The sequence below is a fragment of the Macaca nemestrina genome, chromosome 5 (assembly GCF_043159975.1).
Source record: "Macaca nemestrina isolate mMacNem1 chromosome 5, mMacNem.hap1, whole genome shotgun sequence".
NCBI classification, from domain to species: Eukaryota; Metazoa; Chordata; class Mammalia; order Primates; family Cercopithecidae; genus Macaca; species Macaca nemestrina.
The window spans coordinates 173570881-173592803 of NC_092129.1; the positions used below are offsets into that span (position 1 = coordinate 173570881).

Genomic DNA, 21923 nt, shown 5'->3' on the forward strand with positions numbered 1-21923 from the left:
AATGAGAGAGCTTGCATCCCTCCCCACTCCCCTACCCCCCGCAATTAATGCCACATGGTGTCATGAGCCCAGGGCTGCCAGCTCTTCCAGTGTTTTCAGAGAAGTGAGAAACCTGAATGTTAACAGAAAAACTCTCAAACTTACCCCTAAGGACTGCATTTGGCCCTCAGGATGCCAGTTTTGTCTTCTTTGGTTTAAGCATCAAAGCTTACATCCTTTAAATCCCTCTGAGGCTTAGCCTATTAACTCTTAGTTTAGTCACCATCATAACAAATGTTCTTATAGCTACACAGATACAAAGTCACAAATTAGAACAGGCAAACAAAACTGGCAAGTTCAGGTCCCCTGCTGACAGCAGTAGGTGAAGTAAGTTCAACTACAAATGCAGAGCTGCATGAGATCATTTGGAGTAAGGATAACAGCATTTATACAGCTCCATGCCCATTTTATTACTTGTTTTTGGTTTTAGTTTTTGTTGTTGTTGTTGTTGTTGTTGTTGTTGTTTGAGACAGAGTCTTGCTCTGTGGCCCAGGCTGGAGTGCAGTGGTATGATCTCGGCTCACTGCAACCTCCGCCTCCCGGGTTCAAGCGATTCTCCTGCCTCAACCTCCCGAGTAGCTGGGATTATAGGTGCCAGCCCCACAGCCAGCTGATTTTTGTATTTTTAGTAGAGACGGGATTTCACCCTGTAGGCCAGGCTGGTCTCAAACTCCTGACCTCAAGTGATCCACCAGCCTCGGGTCTCACAAAGTGCTGGGATTACAGGCATGAGCTACTGTGCCCAGCCCCATCTTATTTTACTAGATCAATATCTCTAGTACTTATAGAGATCAAACAAGTTAATTTCTATGAAAAGACTTGAAAACTGTGAAGAAAATAGGCCAACCTAGCTTTCTTTGAATATAAGCAGAATACAAACATTTAGTGAAACAAATAGAAATGGATTAATAGACATGTTATATATATATTCTGCACATTCTATTTAAAAAGGCATTTCTGAAATGTTTATTTAATATAATGGGTTTTTTCATTGAGGCACTGTTTTTAATAGCACAGTATACAGAGATAACAGACTGGGATAACAGTTTTATAAGACTAGAGGTTAATATTCCTCTTGTGAAGAGGTAGCCTATAAATCAATAAGAAAAGGTAAATAACCAAAGAGAAAAGCAGGTACATGATAATCACAATGCATGACATCACATGACAATCACAAAGTACATGACAATCACAAAGCAGAAAAAACTAATGGCCAATGAACATATAGAAACACACCCTTTTCACACTAGAGGTCAGAGAAATTCATATTAAAACAAAATTATGCAATGCGGTAAATTCCTATAGTTTGATGTTGCTTCAGCATCCATTCTGAAGATAAGCTGGACTTTCTCATACCAGAAGCAGGACTTAGTCAACCCTTACTTAAGACAGTTTCCAGTTCTCCGCCTCCTCCCAGTTCCTCAATATGGTTAATCCAGATATCTGCCTTAAACAAGTGCTCAAAAGTGATGATCTTAACAACAACAACAAAAAAATGGATCTAAGTTAACTTCATTTTTGTATACTTATCCTTTTCAATGTTCTCTCTTCCACAAGAATGTAAGCTCCATGAAGACAGGGCTTCAAATCTACTCTTTTTTTCTTTTTTTTTTTTTTTTAACTTTTAGACAGAGTCTCACTCACTCTGTTGCCCAGGGGCTGGAGTGCAGTGGCTCAATCTCGGCTCACTGCAAACTTCGCCTCCTGGATTCAAGTGATTCTCCTGCCTCAGACTCCAGAGTAGCTGGGATTATATATAGACGCGTGCCACCATGTCCAGCTAATTTTTGTGTTTTTAGTAGAGATGGGGTTTCACCATGTTGGCCAGGCTGGTCTCAAACTCCTGACCTCAAGTGATCCACCTACCTTGGCCTCCCAAAGTGCTGGGATTACAGGTGTGAGCCACTGCACCTGGCCAGCTTCATCTACTCTCTTTTTTTTTTTTTTTTTTTTTGAGACGGAGTTTCGCTCTTGTTGCCCAGGCTGGAGTGCAATGGCATGATCTTGGCTCACTGCAACCTCTGCCTCCCAGGTTCAAGCGATTCTCCTGCCTCAGCCTCCCTAGTAGCTGGGGTTACAGGCATGTGCCACCACACCTGGCTAATTTTGTGTTTTTAGTAGAGATGGGGTTTCTCCATGTTGGTCAGGCTGGTCTGAAACTCCTGACCTCAGGTGATCCACCCGCCTCGGCCTCCCAAAGTGCTGGGATTATAGGTGTGAGCCACCGCACACGGCCCTTCCTCTACTCTTTACCACTGAAAATGGCAGTGCAGAGCAGAGGTACCCAACAGATATTTCTTGAATGAGGTCAATCAACTACAGAAGTTAGAAAAAAGACTACAAATAAACCCACTTTTAGATGAATCAGTGAGGGGTGGTCATACTGGTGGTGGGTTAAATCAAGGAATAAGTGTTTGCAAAGCGCTAATTTTAAGGCACACCTCCTACCACCACAAAGTTCAAAAACAAGGACCTGGCGTTTGCTTTAAATGGATTCAATAGGCCGGGTGCAGCAGCGCGCACCTGTAATCCCAGCACTTTGGGAGGCTGAGGCAGGTGGATCACCTGAGGACAGGAGTTCGAGACCAGCCTGGCCAACATGGTGAAATTCCGTCTCTACTAAAAATGTAAAAATTAACTGGGCAGGGTGGCAGGCACCTGTAATCCCAGCTACTCGGGAGGCTGTGGCAGGAGAATCACTCGAAGCCGGGAGGGGAAGGTTGCAGGGAGCCGAGATCCATTGTACTCCAGCCTGGGCGAAAAGAGTGAAATTCCGTCTCAAAAAAATAAAATAAAATAAAAATAAACGCATTCAACAAACCAAGGAATTCGAGCCCCTTAACTTGGCCCGTGAGCACTTCTGCTCCTGGGGCTCTGGGCAGACTGCTCGGTGACCTCCCAGGAAGGAGGTTTCCCTGCATCTCGCCAATTCCCAGGGCGACAGAGCCCACTCTGCCCACTTTGTGGCTGAGCTCCCTGGCGTCAGGGAGTGGAGTCACTTGCCTGGGATGAGAGGAGGCAACTCCAGGAGCCGCGGGGGGCGTCAGAGTGCAGAGCCCCACCCCCTGCCCTACATGGCTGTCACCTCCCTCACACTGCACAGCAGCCCCCTGGAGCCAAGGTGTGATTTCTCTCCATCTGATGTGCAAGAAAGCCTCAGGGAGGTCAAGTTGCTAGGCCACAGTCACGCGCGCCCAGTTCTCACCAGCCTCCTGAGTGCTTCTTTTCTATTTTTCATTTTCATGTAATTTTTTAAAGATGAGATCTCACTCTGTCACCCAGGCTGGAGTGCAATGGTGAGAGCATAACTCACTGCAGCCTCGAACTCCTGAGCTCAAGAGATTCTCCCACTTCAGCCTCCTCCTGTAGCTGAGACTACAGGCACTTGGCTAATTTTATTATTATTATTATTATTATTATTATTATTTTAGACATGGGGTCTAGCTATTTTGCCCAGACTGGTCTTGAACTCTTGGCCTCAAGTGATCCTCCAGCCTTGGCCTCCCAAAGTGATGGGATTACAGGCTTGAGCCACTGTATCCAGCTTCCTGAGTGCTTCTGAGCTCCTGCTTAACAACACTTTACCCCCTTTTCTGATTGCAATGATCTCTCTGAATCCCGGTTCTTCTATGTGTGTCTCTCTATCTCTCCCCAAATCTCTTTCTGTCTCTGTCCTATTCGAAGGCCCTCTCTCATTTTGGAGCTCCCCAACCCATTCCTCCTACCTCCCCCTAAGTCTTTCCATTCCACTCTCAAATGCTTCTTCCTCTGGATCCTGAATTCCAGCCTCCTGGAATAGGTTTTCGTTTTTTAAATTAACTATTCTGTGCACAAAAGGGCAGGCTTCAATTATCTAGGAAACTCACAATTATGACCAAACTGTTACCTCAGGTAACGTGAGGCAAATGTATTTGCCATGTGATTCTACTTCAGTCTTCAGTGTTTCTTCTGCACAGGACCGTGTAGTAGGTATTTAAAGCTGTGGGCCATTCACTAGGTCTCTGTTGCAACAACTCAACCCTGCTGTTGAGGTGTGAAAATAGCCGTAACAATGCATGGCTGTGTCCTAATACAACTTTCTTTACGGATCCCGAAATCTGAATTTCCTACAACTCTTCCTGTCACGAAGTTGCTTCTTTTGATATTTTTTCAATCATTTGAAAATGTGGCCGGGCGTGGTGGCTCACACCTGTAATCCCAGCACTTTGGGAGGCCGAGGCGGGCAGATCACCTGAGGTCAGGAGTCCGAGACCAGCCTGGACAACATAGTGAAACTCCCTCTCCACTAAAAATACAAAGAAAAGTAGCCGGGCGCGGTGGCAGGTGCCTGTAATCCCAGCTACTTGGGAGGCTGAGGCAGGAGAATCGCTTGAACCCGAGAGTCGGAGGATGCAGTGAACTGAGAACGTGCCATTGCACTCCAGCCTGGATGACAAGAGTGAAACTCCATCTCCAAAAAATAAAAAAGAAAGAAAGAAAATGTCAACCCAGCCTTTTGGCCACAACTGCCGTCTTCCAGTTAAATAGATGCTATATGAGATACACTATCACGGAAAATTTGGTTGACAAGAAAGAGGATTTAATTTACCACATAAAAATTAATTTGCCAAGATGATGAACAAAAGGGAAAGAGGAGAGGCACCCAGTGTATGTTCTCTAGGCCTTTTAGAAAACATGGAGTTGTTCCTTTGGCCAACGTATATGCGAATCTATAAGAAAGGTGACATTGTAGGCATCAAGGGAATGGGTCCTGTTCAAAAAGGAATGCCCCCAAATGTTACCGTGGCTAAGCTGGAAGAGTCTGTTCCCCAGCATGCCGTTGCCATCATTGTAAACAAACAAGTTAAGGGCAAGATTCTTGCCAAAAGAAATAATGCGCGTATTGAGCACATTAAACACTCTAAGAGCCGAGCTAGCTTCCTGAAACGCGTGAAGGAAAATGACAGAAAAAGAAAGAAGCCAAAGAGAATGGTGTCTGGGTTCAGCTGAAGCACCAGCCTGCTCTACCCAGAGAACCACACTTTATGAGAGCCAGTGGGAAGGAGCCTGAGCTGCTGGAGCCTCTTCCCTATGAATTCATGGCATCATAGGCGTTAACAAAATAAAAGACCCCTGGACCGTAAAACAAACAAACAGACAAAAAACATTCTTGGCTCAAGGGCAGTACCAAAATAGGCAGATTTGGCCCATGGTCTATAGTTCCCTGATCTCTGCTCTAGATTATAATCATGCTCCCCCCATCCTAAATTTTGCAATTTGGGGATCTTTACCACCACCTGTAATTTCTGTGTTTTTCCAGATGAGGAAGTGTGAAATGAGGGAAAATAACAGTGTTGAGCATCCCTCTCCCCACGCCCCCTTTGCATGTACCATCTGAGTTGCAGTGCAAAGGGGTGGATTTATAGAGAATGTAGGCAAGTAATTTACACTCATAGCCTCAGTTTTCTTTTCTGTAAAATGCAGGTAATAGAAACTACCTCACAAGGCAGTGAGAGTTAAAGGGGATGGTAGGTATATAAACACATGCATATAAATGTAGGCACATGTCCTGGTGCCCACCAAACCTGGTTTCTGCTGGAGGTGACAAGGAACCCATGAGTGGACAAGCTTCTCTTGGCCAGTCCTAGATATGCCAGGGCAGAGTCAGATGCCACTTTGCATGCCTCCGTTTCCTTTCGTCTTCTATAGAATGGAGACATTAAGAACGCTGACCTCGCCGGGTGCGGTGGCTCAAGCCTGTAATCCCAGCACTTTGGGAGGCCGAGACGGGCGGATCACGAGGTCAGGAGATCGAGACCATCCTGGCTGACACGGTGAAACCCCGTCTCTACTAAAAAATACAAAAAACTAGCCGGGCGAGGTGGCGGGCGCCTGTAATCCCAGCTACTCGGGAGGCTGAGGCAGGAGAATGGCGTGAACCCGGGAGGCGGAGCTTGCAGTGAGCTGAGATCCGGCCACTGCACTCCAGCCTGGGCGGCAGAGCGAGACTCTGTCTCAAAAAAAAAAAAAGAACGCTGACCTCATAGGGTTCTTAAGAGATTGAAATACGCCAGTATATAAAAAGAGTTTAGAACAATGCCTTGCACGTAATTAGTACGTGACAAATCTCAAGACATCTCTCTCTGTCGCCAAACCCAGCTCATCTAGGCCCCTGAGCACCCTGACCACCTTCCAGGGTAGGTTTAGTGAAGCAGAATGGCTGGTGTGCAGGGGTGGTTCCGTCACCTGAAATATCCCTAAGCACAGGCAGAAGCCCTCAAGGCCACTGTTGTCATGGGCAGTCTCAGCCCAGTGTGGGGGAACTGCATTTCATTCCCAATTGCAGCCTGGTCTTTGACGCTGCATCTGACTTGGTTGCTCCAGTGAGCTGGCCTGCTGGTGCACCTGCAAAAAACCAATGATGGGGTCCATATGTGGCATGGTGGTGAAGACCACTGCGTTTCAGTGGAAGACCACATTTAAATCTGGCCCTGCGGTTTGCTAAGGGGCCCTGAGAAAGCTTCTAAAAATTACTGTGCCTTAGCTTTCCAATTTTTAAAAGGCCGTAGGAGAAAGCCTATCCAAGTGGCGGAAAGTAAATCTAAGAAGCTTTCCATGGCTTCTCTGTCTGTTACACCACCTGCCCCCACCCCAACTTACCTTGCTCTTCCAGGGTCACCCTGCTTTTCTCTATTTCCCTAGCAACCCCACTGGGAGAGAAAGTTTCTTTCCCTTCTGGTGTTAACTGCCCAGCTGTTAACACTAAATACCCAAGCAAAGACAACAACAACAACAACAACAACAACAACAAAACCCACACATGAAAACTTTATCTTTGACTATATTCTGTTAAATTTCAAGGAACAGCATAGGTAACTATTTGTCTTTCTGCACCGAATGTCTCATCCGAGAAAAAAAAAGATTAGAAATTCCAAGAGACACTATTTGACAATCTAGCTGCTGCCAGAGATCTATATCTAGAACATCCCGTCCTTTATATCTTCCGAACACTTTCAAATAAATGGAAACAAAAGTCTTAAAATAGAGATAGGCAGTGATTTCTTCCAACTTCTAATGTTAATAGCCCTATTAAATTCTGGACTCATTTTCAGTTTACTCAGTCCACTCTTACACTAGCTCCTTTGCTACAGAGCCAGCCATTTGCCTGAGTTTAGACAGTTTGTTAGGGCAGAGGACTTGGATAGATCCCAAAAACCAGATGTTTCTTCTGCTTTCCCAGAAATTAAATCAGGAACAAATCTGCCTCCAAGATACATCCTGTATTTGTACCTAACTGGAGACAATTTTTGCATTTGATGCTCTCACTGGGTAATATAGTTTTAAGTTCACATTTTATATTTAGCCATCTATCTTTTTATTTTATTTACTTACTTATTTATTTATTTTTGAGATGGAGTCTTGCTCTGTCGCCCAGGCTGGAGTGCAGTGGCACAATCTCAGCTCACTGCAAGCTCCGCCTCCCGAGTTCACGCCATTCTCCTGCCTCAGCCTCCTGGGTAGGTGGGACTACAGGCACCCGCCACTACGCCCAGCTAACTTTTTTTGTATTTTTAGTAGAGACGGGGTTTCACCGTGTTAGCCAGGATGGTCCCGATCTCCTGACCTCGTGATCTGCCTGCCTCAGCCTCCCAAAGTGCTGGGATTACAGGTGTGAGCCACCGCGCTTGGCCTGCCATCTATCCTTTTAGATGACATCCTTAAACTCTATCCTCTCTCCTAAAAAACAATCGGAAAATCGTTATCAATGGAATAGGTCCAGTCCGGGTCCACTTTGGATGGGGTCTTCACGACTGATATTGTAGCTTTGATTACTACCCTTCAATGTGTTGTAACCTACATAAATGAGTGGTTTCAAGTATCTTTTTCTTTCCAGGTTATTGATCAGTGCTGTTCTGTGGAACATAAACATATTGGGCACTGAATTCTTCATCCTGACATGGAAAGGTGAGCAGGAATGGGGTGGGAGGTACTTAGGGTGATCAACTGTCCTGGTTTGCCCAGAGCTGAGGGATTTCCCAGAACACGGGATTTCAGTACTAGAATTAGAGAAGCTTTGGCAGACCAGGGAGAATTGTTCACTCTAGACAGCATCAGTCCTAACCACTCCCAGACAGACAATTACTACTGAAGGTATTACTGATTAGGGATATACAATAACTGCTCAGTGTGAAAGGAAAAGAAACATTCAAATCATTATCTCGGGGGTGTGGAGGGGGAGGCATGCAAATCATCACTAAGTCTATAGTGCGGAAAATCTCTGCGTGATCCTTCTTCACATTTCCGTGAACCACTGAGGCATGGGGACAAATGATTAATATTCATGGGATGGCTTTACAGTGAACCCAAAAGAATGCATTTAAATTATACCAGCTACACAGATGTTTTCCAGTGGATATAGGAAGGTTTTGGTAACAAACAATAATGGGAGAACATAAAGAGATAATAATTTCTACTATAGGGCTTGGTGCGGTGGCACACACCTGTAATCCCAGCACTTTGGGAGGCCGAGGTGGGTGGGTCACCTGAGGTCGAGAGTTCAAGACCAGCCCGGCCAATGTGGTGAAACCCCGTTGCTATTAAAAATACAAAAATTAGCCAGGTATAGTGGTAGGTGCCTGTAATCCCAGCTACTCGGGAGGCTGAGGCAGGGAGAATTGCTTGAACCTGGGAGGCGGAGGTCGCAGTGAGCTGAGATTGCACCATTGCACTCCAGCCTGGGTAACAAGAGCAAGACTCTGTCTCAAATAATAATAATAATAATAATAATAATAATTTCTACTATAGCATTACAGTTTCTAAACACCCCTCCCTCTATACCACGTGTAACTTGAGAGATCTTCTTTCAGGATGGGGTGGGATTAATACAAACATATGGGATTGTAGGGATGGAATGCTCATTCTAAGCTTTGTAAGAAATAGGCAGTGAGGCTAGAAAATGTAAACTCATTTTAAGGAGCAGGACAATCAGCCAGCCACTTGATCTCTCTGGCTCACAATCTCCAAATTTGTATAACTCGGATTAGAAGATGCTCTCTAAGGCCCCTTGTGGTTTTTAATGCTGTCATTATTTTAGATTCAGCATAGAATAAAGAGGAGGCTGTTTTTAATGGGAAGACTGTACTTGAGAGGCTTGGTTTAGATTGAGTACCTGACAAACAAAGTCCATAAAGTGGTAGGATAATGGAGCAGAGATAAATCTAGAAGGCTTAGAAGTGGGGATGAAGCTGGTTAACTGCAACAGACCAAAATCCTGGGAGAGAAGAAACCAGACAGGGACGTGTTCAGCCTCTCTAGGGCATGGCCCAAAACTTCGCAAGGACTTCAGGGTCTTGGGGACAGTAGTTTTCACATAGGACACAAGAGGGGATTTGGACTCCAAGGCAGGAGGGCCTTTTTCAGTAGGCCCCCCAAAGAACCTGAAGAAGGAGCTCAGACTTGGACCAAGAGCAGAATTACATTTTCAGTGAAGGAAGAATTATGTGAAGATTGGGTCTAAGGAAGGAGATGGCTAGAAAGAAAATGAACGAGGAAATGTCCAGAAGAGAGGGCCGATGGTAGCACGAAGTTAAATTTATCAGGATGACATGAGTATCCCCAGCTTACTCAGGAAAGACTGAAGTTGTATCCTCCGATATTTTCACAGTTAAGTTCTGATCTTTTAAATCTGGCTGAGGAGGAAGGTTATGGTAGAATACATTTCACAAAAGTACAGAGCTGAAGGGCAAAGCTTCAAAAGCGCAACTCCCATCCATCCATTCTTCAGAAATGTGATGTCAAAAGGAGACACAAGGTAAGTGGATTCAGGAAAAGCCTTCTGCCACTCATGGCTTTGTCCAGAAGCACTTAAGAAAGAATGCCACATGCTGGGTGCCGTGACTAATGCCTGTAATCCTGACACTTTGGGAGGCTGAGACAGGTGGATCATGAGTCCAGGAGTTCAAGACCAGCCTGAGTAACATGGCAAAACCCCATATCTACAAAAATTACAAAAATTAGTTGGGCATGGTGGCGCATGGGAGGATCGCATGAGCCTGGTAAGTTGAGGGTGCTGTGAGCCGTGATCACGCCACGTACTCCAGCCTGGGTGACACAGTGCAACCCTGTTGAAAGAAAGAAAAGAAAAGAGAAAGAGAGAGAGACAAAGGAAGGAAGGAAGGAAAAAGGTAGGAAGGAAGAAAGGAAGGAAGGAAAGAAAGAGAAAGGAAAGAAAGAAAGAAAGAAAGAAAGAAAGAAAGAAAGAAAGAAAGAAAGAAAGAAAGAAAGAAAGAAAGAAAGAGAAAGAAAGAAAGAAAGAGAAAGAAAGAAAGAAAGAAAGAGAAAGAAAGAAAGAAAGAAAGAGAAAGAAAGAAAGAGAGAAAGAAATCCACATGAGGTCAGAGGGTGAGAGAAAGACAGGTGCATGAGCAGTCCTAGCATCGAAAAACTACATTGAGAAATGGTTAGAAAAGCAGTTAACATATTTTTGCTTAGGGCATAGCTGACACAGCAAATGGTCCACTATGATGGTGGCTGGACCTTGGGTTGAAGAACAGCCTGTCTGGAGCAGATGCTGCCCCCAGGCTGGGCTCAGAATGAGAAGCATTCCCAAAATAAGCAGGATGCTTTGGAAAAACTGAGTGGGAGAGAACTGTCATTGCTGATGCCCAAGAGCAGAGGAGCATTTAGGAAACGTCAAAGAAAAATTGAACATGGGCCAGGTGCAGTGGCTCATGCTTATAATACCAGCTACTTGGGAGGCTGAGGTGGGAGAATTGCTTGAGCCCAGGAGTTTGAGGCTGCAATGAGCCAAGATCATGCACTGCAATCCAGCCTGGGAGACAGAGTGAGACCCTGTCTCAGAAAACATAGCTGAAAGATACTGTTGGAAGTTGACCCTTCAGGATTTGGCAAAATTACCTGGGGTGTGTGTGTGTGTGTGTGTGTGTGTGTGTGTGTGTGTGTGTGGTGGGGGGAGCAGGTGGCAGGGGGTGATGCAGGTGGTGATGATTTGAAGTTGACTGGGCAGCAGTGCTGTGGGGCACCAACATCCTAAAATTATTTCCATTTGATTCAACTCAATAAATGTTTCCTGTCAACCCACTGAATGCTCACTATGCTAGGCTGCCAAAACTACAAAAGACCTCAAAGACATTATAGTCTAGTCAGGGTAATATGATATTCACATTAATAATGATAATGCAAAGATTCTAGAATGACGTAAAAGCATTACAACAGAGGTTTATAAAGGTATAAAATTGGGAAAAAATGAGATCAGAAAAAGCTTCCTAAATGACACACCAATGACATGATGTGTTACCATTGAATGACATACGATTAAATAAGGCCATTATTTAAATGAAGAGATGGAAGACAATGGCCCAAACAGAGAGGGTGACATGAAGAAAAGGACCTATGGCAGGATTACAGGCATGGTGGCTTTTCTGAAGGGTCCCTTTCAGGGAAGGCAGCAATGGGAGTTGATGGTGGGGTAACACAGGTAATACTGAGGGGATCTCCAACAGGGAGATTTTGACATCCAACCTGCCATGTTGAGATGTCTATACTGAATAATTTAATAAGTTGTTGACACTCACTAAAGCTTTTGGACTTCTTTTTCTTTGAGATAGCATCTTGCTCTGTTGCCAAGGCTGGAATGCAGTGGCGCCATCATAGCTCATTGCAGCCTTCACCTCTGGGGTTTTTCTTAGGGCTATGTCGTAAGAAGCAAAATATGTTAAGAGTGTTAGAATGGTTTGAAGAGGGAAACTCGGGCGAGAGAGACCACTTGGAATGAGTCTGACAATAATCTGCTTGACAGGTGTGATGGGCCAGAGTTAAGAACAGTAATGGTGAAAACAGGAAGGGTAGAACTTGCTAGAAAACTCTCACAGACAAAATGTACAGAATGTGCTGGCTGGATCTGGGGGTACCAGAAGGGGGGAAGTTGACTGACTTGAAGGATGGCCATACCATAGAGACTGTGAGTGGAAAGCTGGGTGTGTGGAGAGTAGGGAGGGGTCAGTAGGCACTCGTGGAAGCTTCGAGAAGAGATATCCAAAAGATAAGGAGATGTGGCAGAAGGCCTGGGAGCTCACCGCAGGGAAATGAATGGTCAGTAATGAGGTGGTAGTGAGAAACTGTAGATGTAATGAGATCACCAAAGGGAAAAGAACTGCAAGAGCCACGAAGTAAACTGAGGAAAGAACTGAGGAGGATATTTCCTGAAAACATTTCTTGAATTCTGAATTTCACTGAGAATAGTGGCTCCAAAACTCAACTGATAGCTAAGTCTCATTTCAATAGTAAGTAAGATGATGAAAAGAACAGAGCTCTTCATTTACACTCAAGTTTTTCAGCGAGGGATTATAAAACCCCTTTATAATTGGCAACGTGATCGCCTTTTCATCATCCTGAGGTTTCGGCTGAGAGTTCGAGGGCAAAGTCAAAATTCCATGATAAATTTTATGGCTTCCATCTTTGATAATTCTCTTGCTAGCACTTCTAACCCTATCTGCCTTTCTCAATAACAACTTCCAGAAAAGATCGATTCTATACATTGCATTGTGGACAGGAGACAGAGCACTGGATTAGAAGTAAGAAGAGATCAGTTTGTGCCCTGGCTCTGGCAATTATTAGCTGTTCAATACATCCAAGAAATATGTACAGTAGCTATACATCTTACACAGAAGTGAGGTTGCAGAGTCAATGAGTAACGGGAAAAAAGCCTAATAGTGAAAATTCCTCTAGAGACATCCCTTAGGAATGCACCACATTCCAACATGGTCAGTCTTCCCTTTAATCTCTTTTCTTTTCCTTTGAGATAGCATCTTTCTCTGTTGCCAAGGCTGGAATGCAGTGGCGCCATCATAGCTCCTTGCAACCTTCACCTCTGGGGCTTAAGTGATGACCCTCCCACCTCAGCCTCCTAAGTAGCTGGGACCCCAGACACGTGCCACCATGCCCAGCTGATTTTTGTATATTTTGTAGAGATGAGTCACTGTGTTGCCCAGGCTGGTCTCCAGCTCCTGGGGCCAAGTGATCCTCCCACCTTAGCCTCCTGAGTAGGTGGGAATACAGGTGTGTGTCACCAGACTTGGCCAATTTCATTTTACTGTTTTATTTTTTTTGTTGAGATGTGGTCTCACTATGTTGCCCAGGCTTATCTTGAACTCTTGGGCTCAAGTGATCCTCCTGCCTTGGCCTCCCAAAGCGCTGGGATTATAGGCATAAGTCTAGCCTTCTCTTTAATCTTGGTCCAGTTGGTTGTTTCTTCTAATGAGCACTAGGTGAAGAAGTTAGTTTGAGCAGAGGAGCTATGTTATGAGATAGACATATACAGTCCTTTAACATTAGTGAGCCCTGGGAAGCAAACCCCATCAAGAGAATGAGCAGAATCCTTGGCTTACTCTGGACCCCACTCATTGGGTGAAATGAAGGGCAGGGTAGCATGGCCAACACCATTTAAACCCATATAAAACGTGTGCATGTGCATGTGCATGTGTACATGTGTGCATGCATATAATCAAGTTTGAGCAGGTTAAACGAATATAAGTTGGGACTCCATCATCTTGAGTACTGCTCATGTGCCTGGGGTATGCTAGGTGTAAACAGAAATAGGCCTGTGCAGTGGCTGCCCTTGAAACCTAGTCTAAAAGGTCACTAGGAATACACAACACAGCATGGCAAAACTGATATGGTTGGGCGCAGTGGCTCATGCCTATAATCCCAATGCTTTGGGAGGCCAAGGCAGGAGGATCACTTGAGGCCAGGAGTTCAAGATCAGCCTAGACAACGCAGTGAAATTCTATCTCTATAAAGATTTTTAAAATTAGCTGGGCATGGTGGCACCTATAGTCCCAATTGCTCAGGAGGCAGAGGCAGGAGAACTGCCTGAGCCTGGGAGGTCGAGGCTTCAGTGAGCCATGGTGGTACCACTGTACTCCAGCCTGGGCCACAGAGCCAGGCCTTGTCTCCTAAAATTTTTTTAAAACATAAAAATAAAAAGACCAATAATAGTACAACGTGGTATAGGAGTCCAGGGGAGTGAGAATTAGGAAAAGAATTTTACAGGGTGTGACTCTAAGCTGAATCTTAAAAAATAAAATAAAATAAAGCACACATCAGTCAGATGCAGGAGAGGGAGGAAGCACATCCGGGAGGCTCCCGGGAGACAGACTGCATGTGTCAGGGCAGGAAGGCTGGGAGTGGCAGAACAGGGACCTGCAAGTTATCTGGGGAAGGGCACAGCTAGAAAAGTCACTGGAAAGGCCAAGGGGGCCAGATCTCGAGGAGCTCTCTGTTTGGCAAAGGCGCTGGGATGCTACCCACACACCGTAGGAGAAGGGAATCCATAGACAGTTTCTAAGGAGGAGAGGGATGCAATTGGATGATCATGAGTGCATGTTACAAAGGTCATCCTGTCACTGTGGAGGATGGATTAAAGCACGGGTCAGGGAAACTAGTTAGGAAGAAATACTACTTTAAGAGAAAGAAGAGGAGTAGACGACAGCGCCAGAAGTGGCAAGTGTCATGGAGGAGTGACACTATCTTGGCCAGTGGTATTGGGGTAAAAGAATTCACCAAGACAGTTGTAGGTAGAGAGAGGTAGATTTTTTTTTTTTTTTTTTTTTTTGAGACAGACACTTGCTCTGTCGCCCAGGCTGGGATGCAGTGGCACGATCTTGGCTCACTGCAAGCTCCCCCTCCTGATTTCACGCCATTCTCCTGCCTCAGCCTCCCAAGTAGCTGGGACTACAGGTGCCTGCCACCATGCCCGGCTAATTTTTTGTTTGTATTTTTTAGTAGAGACGGGGTCTCGCTGTGTTAGCCAGGATGGTCTCAATCTCCTGACCTCATGATCTGCCCATCTCGGCCTCCCAAAGTGCTGGGATAGCAGGCGTGAGCCACCGCGCCTGGCCGAGAAAGGTAGATTTATGCAAGAAAGTAGGAAGATACATTGCAAGAAGGCAATGGGCAGGCCAGCAGAAGCTGACTGCAAAGGAACAAAGGCTTGCTGGAGATTTTGCAGGAGAGCATTCATGCTGAAGAAAGCTTTGTGCAGTACTGACAACACCAAGGTTGCAGGGAGCTAATGTGCAGGTGTCTGGTGATAGCTGGTCATGGGGAAATCATGAATTATTTGCTCAGGAGGCTGTGTCCTGGACCATGAAGAAAGGCGGACTTGCAGCTTCTCTGCTTTCCCTCTTCGCTTTTCCTTGATTCCACCAGCTTGAGTCCTTTTCCCTCACTAGGACTCCACAGAAAACAGGCCCGTGGCAAGATCCAGTTTGCTGAGTGTTTACTCTGTGCTCAGCACTTGCCCACGAGCAGAGCTGCCAGATCTGTTTTTCTCTGGCCTCCTGCAAGGGCCTGTGTGGTTCATGCACTGCCTGCCTCATGCCCAGTCCAGCTGTCATCCTCGTTCGCTTTGCCATGGCCACACGGGCTGCTTTTCTGCCTCTGCAGACACCAGGCTCACCCAGGACCCTTGCAATCCCTAATCCCTCTGCCTGGGACTTCTTTCACAAGTGCATGGCTGGCTCACTCTCATTTTGGGAGGCAGTTCATGTGCTACTGTTACCAAGAAGCTTTCCTGTCCCATTTCATCTACGGTAGGTTGCTCCCTGTATATTTCCCTGATAGCACTTCTCATCATCTCTAATGATCCGCCTTCTCTCTCTCTACTATTTATTGGCTGTCTCTCCCTTCTAAAATGTGTCCTCCATGAGGTAGGGGCCTTATGTATCTCATTCACTGCTATTTCTCAGTATCCAGCAAAGTGTCTGGGTGCTCCATAAATATTTACTAAATGAATATCCATTTTATAGATGAAAATACAATAACAATAACTAACTCGTTTAGACCCTACATATTTGCTATCTATTATTATTGTCCCGTTTTACAGATGAAGTCACTGGGACACAAAAGTTAGGTACTTTGTCTGAGGTCACACAACTTCTAAGTGACCGACCGGGATTCACGTTCAGGCCGTCTGGATGCAGGGTCCAGGCTTCTGCCATCTGTGCCGTATTGCGGTGCTGAGACTAAAGTTGACAGATGTCAGGGGACACATGGCTGGTGATGGAGGAGCCAGGAGTCCGACCTGGTTCTCTCTGACTCTGGAGTCTGAGCCTTTGACTCCTACACTCCAGGAAGAGCCAGATCAGCAGGGATGAGGGAAGGGAGAGCTAAGGGAGAGATAGAATCCAGCCCACAGTTCTGAGCTAACAGAGAATGGTGTCAAATTCAGGGACTTGCAAAGGGGAGAGTCTGAGTTTAGTTCAGAACATGTGTAATTCGAGGGGCCCACCGCACACATTCTGTACTCTGTTTCCTGCTTTTGGAACAGGGCAAATTACTCAGCCCCTCTGATCCCGTCTTCACATTTGCAAAATGTGGATTTAAGTACCCACTGGACAGGATTCTTGTGGAGATTCAACTGAGATACTCTAAACCCATAGGCACATGTTCAGTAAATGTTAATTGCCTTCATCTTTCCTGCACCTCTGCTCACATGAAAAAAGCCAAAATCTCCAGGAAAATGGGCTGAATATCAGGATGAAAGAGAGTTTTTGACTATTCTGCAAGCGAAATAAGATTTAGAATTAGCTAAGTTTCATCTTCGGAACACTCGCAGTAATTGCAATCATTCAATGAAGAATTCATTAAACTGGGTTCAATTTAAAATAAGCGGATAACGTGCTACCTCATTCCCTTGGATATTTCTTTTTATTCTGATTTCTTGTTAGGCATACACATTATTTGTCTTTGGACAAGTCAGATAGATAGATAGATTTTTTTTTTTTTTTCGAGACGGAGTCTCACTCTGTCACCCAGGCTGGAGTGCAGTGGTGCGACCTCGGTTCACTGCAACCTCCGCCTACTGGGTTCAAGCGATTCTCCTGCTTAAGCCTCCCGAGTAACTGGGATTACAGGGTCCTGCCACCATGCCCAGCTAATTTTTGTATTTTTAGTAGAGAAGGCATTTCACCATGTTGGCCAGGCTGGTCTCGGACTCCCGACCTCAGGTGATCCACAGGCCTCAGCCTCCCAAACTGCTGGGATTAGAGGCGTGAGCCACCACGCTAAGCCATGTCACATATTTTCATCTTAAACTTTCTCATCTGTAAAATGGGAACAGTCCCCTTCTTATGGGGTTTCATAAGAATTAAAGGAGATAATGTGTAAGAAATTTCCCTTGCAAATTAAGTACTGTCCAAATATAATAGAGTGGCATTATTATTAAGCATGTTTTTATGAGAGAAAAGGGTACGGTTAGGTCAGTTAAAATTGTTCAAGTGGTTAAAGTCGTATCCACCCACACACCCATATGCATATCACTAAATCTTGCCCCTCTAATATCACAGGAGGGATGTGCTTATTTGTTTGTTTGTTTGGAGACCAAGTCTCACTCTGTCGCCCCGGCTGGAGTTCAGTGGCGCGATCTCGGGTCACTGCAACCTCCACCTCCCCGGTTCAAGTGATTCTCCTGCCTCAGCCTCCAGAGTAGCTGGGATTACAGGCGTGCACCACCACACCCAGCTAATTTTGTATATTTAGTAGAGGCAGGGTTTCACCATGTTAGCCAGGCTGATCTCGAACTCCCGACATCTGGTGATCCGCCCACCTCAGCCTCCCAAAGTGCTGCTAACAACCACCAACCCACCCCGCCACCCAGTGTAGGACAAGGGGTATCCAGCAGCGGGCCTGTGCTTCGCTCTGCCCAGCGTCACCCTGAGCAGCCTCCTCCACCAAAGCCTGCCCCTAGCCCTTGGCTTCAGGGTAGGAAAGGGATCCAAGAAACGCTGGTGAGCATTCTTCACCCCCGTGATTTGTTTAGGGATAGGAATTTGTTTTTGTGGGTTTTTCTTCTTTTTTTTCAGAGAAGGTCTGACTCTGTCAGGCGATCCTTCTGGCTTGGCCTCCTGAGTAGCTGGAAGTACAGGCGCACACCACCATGCCTGTTGAATAATTTATTTTTTGTAGAGACAGGGTCTCACTTTGTTGCCCAGGCTGGTCTCAAACTCTTGGGCTCAAGGGATCCTTTCGCCTGGGCCTCAAAAAGTGCTGGGACTACTGGTGTGAGCCACCGTGCCCAACCAGGGATGGGAATTTGGCCAAGCAGGGCCAATCTGAGGTCTCCCTTAAGCTGCTGCTGGAAGTCTCAGGAAAAAGGGTTTCTTGTAGTCCAGGAGTAACGAAAAGCAAGTACACTTGGAGATACTTCTGGCTTTCTGGAGAGAACTTGCGTGATGGAAGCCAGCACAGAGATGCAGAGAGATAGAGGGACCATCTCGACCTGGCTGTACCCATCAAGGGCCCATGCCCAGGACCGCCCCTCAGACCTGGGCAAACAGGGACAGTTGGTCACTCCACAGGGAGACGACCTAGCAAGAAAGGGTCCTGAGCACACAGTTTCACTCACTGATCCAGCTTGACTGGGAGCTCCCTTGGGCATCTCAGATATGTGACCCAGTAACTTCTGGTGCTTATTTAAGTTCCTTTGACTTGAGTTTCTGACACTTGCAGCTGAAAGAGTCCTAACACCCTCCCAAAGAATGTGCGCATATAAATAAAAGTCACAGTTAAAAAAGCAAAATAAATCAAAGTAGGAAACGCGGTATTTTTAGAATTAAAAAATAAGGAAATGGGATCATGTGGTCCCTTCTGAGGTCGAGAGAATTTGACAAAGGGGCTCTGAAAAAAAAAAGAAAACCTATACAAAATGGAAAAAGGAAACGAGACAAATGAAAACATTCTTATGGAGGAAAAAGATCATGGCATGAGAAAGGTCAGAGTAATGAATGAGCAGACTCCAAAAACACACTTAGTGCAGTGAGGGAAACAAGGGAACTGAAGCCAGAGTGGGGTAGCTCTGCTCCTTAGAGACAAAACCACGCCGAAGTGTAAGAAGACAATCTAGCCATGGGAACGGACTGTGAAGAAGATCAACCAGCTGCCACTTGGGTACATGCTGAACAATTTCACAAAGCGTAAAGCAAAAATCTAAATGGCTTCAGGTGCTCTGCCTTGGGGAAGGTAGGCAGATGAAAATGCTGGAAGAGCCGGGCGCAGTGGCTCACACCTATAATCCCAACACTTTGGGAGGCCGAGGTGGGCAGATCACCTCAGGTCAGGAGTTCGAGACCAGCCTGACCAACATGGAGAAACCCCGTCTCTACTAAAAATACAAAATTAGCCAGGCGTGGTGGCTTACGCCTGTAATCCCAGCTACTCAGGAGGCAGGAGAATCACTTGAACCAGGGAGGTGGAGGTTGCAGTGACCCGAGATCTCGCCACTGAACTCCAGCCTGGGCAGGAAGTGTGAAACTCCGTCTCAGAACAAAAAAAAAAAGAAAGAAAAAAAAAGAAAATGCTGAAAGAATAGCCAGAAGAGCTAGAGCACATGGGCTCTTCTTAAAGTGACTTAGAGCAATCATTACAAAGATCAGAGATGTTACAAAACATAAGGGCGCACCGGAAGTCAGGGGAAGTTACTGCTGTCACAGCCTGATGCTCTGTAGGGTGGGTTGGAGAAATCTGTGATCCTGGAGAATTTCCTTTGAGAATGTGGCCAGAAAGGAGGCAGCTGGACACCCCATCTGTGCACTAGCCACACAGAACAGAAGGACAGCCACTCTACCGGCTTCCCCTGAAGAGGAGTGTGAGACTGGGGCCCCTAAGGACCTCTTTCTGGCCTGTTCCATCACCATTTCTAACAGTGTGGAGGGAGCCTAATGGTTGAAAACCAAAAGAGAAGTCACTCTCAGTTGAAAGTCACCAAGAAAAAAAAAAGGCAGTGTGAAGCTCTGTGATTTAGTGCTACTTCTATGAATATCCCTTCTCTTCAGTCTCGCCAATTCGAACCGATTTTCACTTTGTTTTCTGAAACTATCTAATCTAGGGTACTAATCATTTTCTTGGTCATGTTGCTCTTGGGGGTGTTTTGGGAAACCTGAAATGCCTGCACAGGATCTTGCTAACACATTTTAATTTAAGGTGTTTCGGAGAAAGGGAGGCGGTCGCTTTGAGGAAGAAATGGACAGCACCGCCTGCGCGTGCACGTTGGCAAAAATATGTTTACGCTGTACGTACAGAAGAATGTTTCCCCTTAAACCATGACATTGAAAATAGAAGAGCTCGGCCTGGCGCGGTGGCTCCCGCCTGTAATCCCAGCACTTTGGGAGGCTGAGGTGGGCAGATCGCCTGAGCTCAGGAACTCGAGACTACCCTGGGCAACACGGTGAAACCCCGTTTCTATTAAAATACAAAAAAATTAAACGGGTATGGTGGTGGAGGCCTATAATCCCAGCTACTCAGGAGTCTAAGGCACGAGAATCACTTGAGTCCGGGAGGCAGAGGTTGCAGTGAGCCGAGATCGCACCACTGCACTCTAGCCTGGGCTATAGAGTGAGACTCTGTCTCCAAAAAGAGAAAACAGAAGAGCTGATATTGATTAAAGGCTGTGTGGTTATATAAGAACCAGATTCACATGCCAAATCTTAAATCACAAAGAATGTTCAAGTGTAAAACCATGAGAGTTACTCGAGCGTGGGATTAGATTTTCCATTGCCTTTGAAGGTAGAGAGAGGCACCGCTCTGGCTAGAGCATTTGAAGATTTGTTTGCTGTAATTCACTTGTAATTTGTGAAGGCCCTACCTAGAAGCAGGATATCCTTTCTCCCTGAACCAGGATGTTGCCCAGAGTCTAAGAAAGGAAAGAGACAAAGCCCCAGGACATAGCACGTTATCCTGAAAGGCATGTCTTGCAGAATCAGACACGACAGACCACTGACATGGGCCGTACTGGCCTTTCTCTCCAGGCAGTTGCTCTCTGGAGGAGCTCTCGCCTCCGATTTCTGCAAGGGAAATGGGATGCACTTCCCAAAGCTGGTGGGCAGTACATGATCCAGGCTCACCAGCACTTCCGCCTTTCTCTACAGATTCCTAGTAGCAGCGTGCAAGGTCTTTACATTGTTCTAGACATTGTGTCTTCTGCAAAGAAAGGTATGTGTAGGAATGAAAGGGGTCTTTCTACCTGGGTTCCCCATTTTGTAGCTGGAGAGATTTGAGGTCCCATGAGGTTCTGTGATTTACATGGGGTCATACTGTTGCAGTGAGAAGGCAGAAGCCAGCATGCCATGGCATAAACCTACAGCAAACAAGGTGGTCTCTCCTATACCCATCTAGATACCATTCTCTCCTCTACCTATCTAGATGTCATTCTCTCCTCTACCCATCTAGATAGCATTCTCTCCTATACCTATCCAGATATCATTCTTTTGGTCTCCCAAGAGATCAGAAAGGGGTAAGGAAAAAAGGGGAATTCTTTTTCCCTTGATTTTCTTGTATTATTTGACATTGATAAAACTGACCAGGCTTCTGGCAAAGTAACCACAAATATTTACATTTATTAGAAACCAAAACCCATGTTTTTCTTAAAAAAAAAAAAGCAACAGTTCAGACTTTTGTTAACTTACGAAATGCCCTCATCTCAGCACAATACTTATGGAACCACTTGACTGGGACCCAATTTTTATGAATTTTAAAGGAAGAATGAAAATAGAAAGGGAATATTTAAATATGAAAATCAGCTCCTAAGTACCTAATTCTCCTCAATGATATGCAAATGGTAGAAACAACAGATCAAGAGCGAAGAGAGGATGAACCCAGGGAGGGGCAGGTGCGGAAAGAGTGTGCGCAGCGTACAAGTGAGCCCCCTTCACCAGACAAGCCACTCTGGGATTCAGACACCAGCCATGGTATTTTCCAGAGAATGCTGGTGTGTTTATTGCCCAGCAGGCCCTGCCCTGCAGCCTGAGAGCACCTACCAGCCTTTCCAAGTTGGCAACCCCCCAACAGCCAGAACAATGATTGCTTTTCTCTTGCTATAATAATGCTGTCTA

General features: G+C 45.7%; 1 protein-coding gene across 5 annotated transcripts in view; it reads right to left on the minus strand.

Annotated features, from left to right (window-relative positions):
• LOC105482411 (glucosaminyl (N-acetyl) transferase 2 (I blood group)) overlaps positions 1–21923 on the minus strand; it is a 108044-nt gene that overhangs the window by 48318 nt on the left and 37803 nt on the right. The window contains exon 2 of one of the 5 annotated variants that reach the window (XM_011750871.3): positions 6042–6423. The exons of the other annotated variants lie outside the window; for them this stretch is intronic. Within the exon in view, the coding sequence (XP_011749173.1) occupies positions 6323–6423 (101 nt within the window). The 3' untranslated portion in view covers positions 6042–6322. Of the gene's footprint in view, positions 1–6041; positions 6424–21923 lie in introns of those variants that run through there. 5 annotated transcript variants of the gene reach the window in all.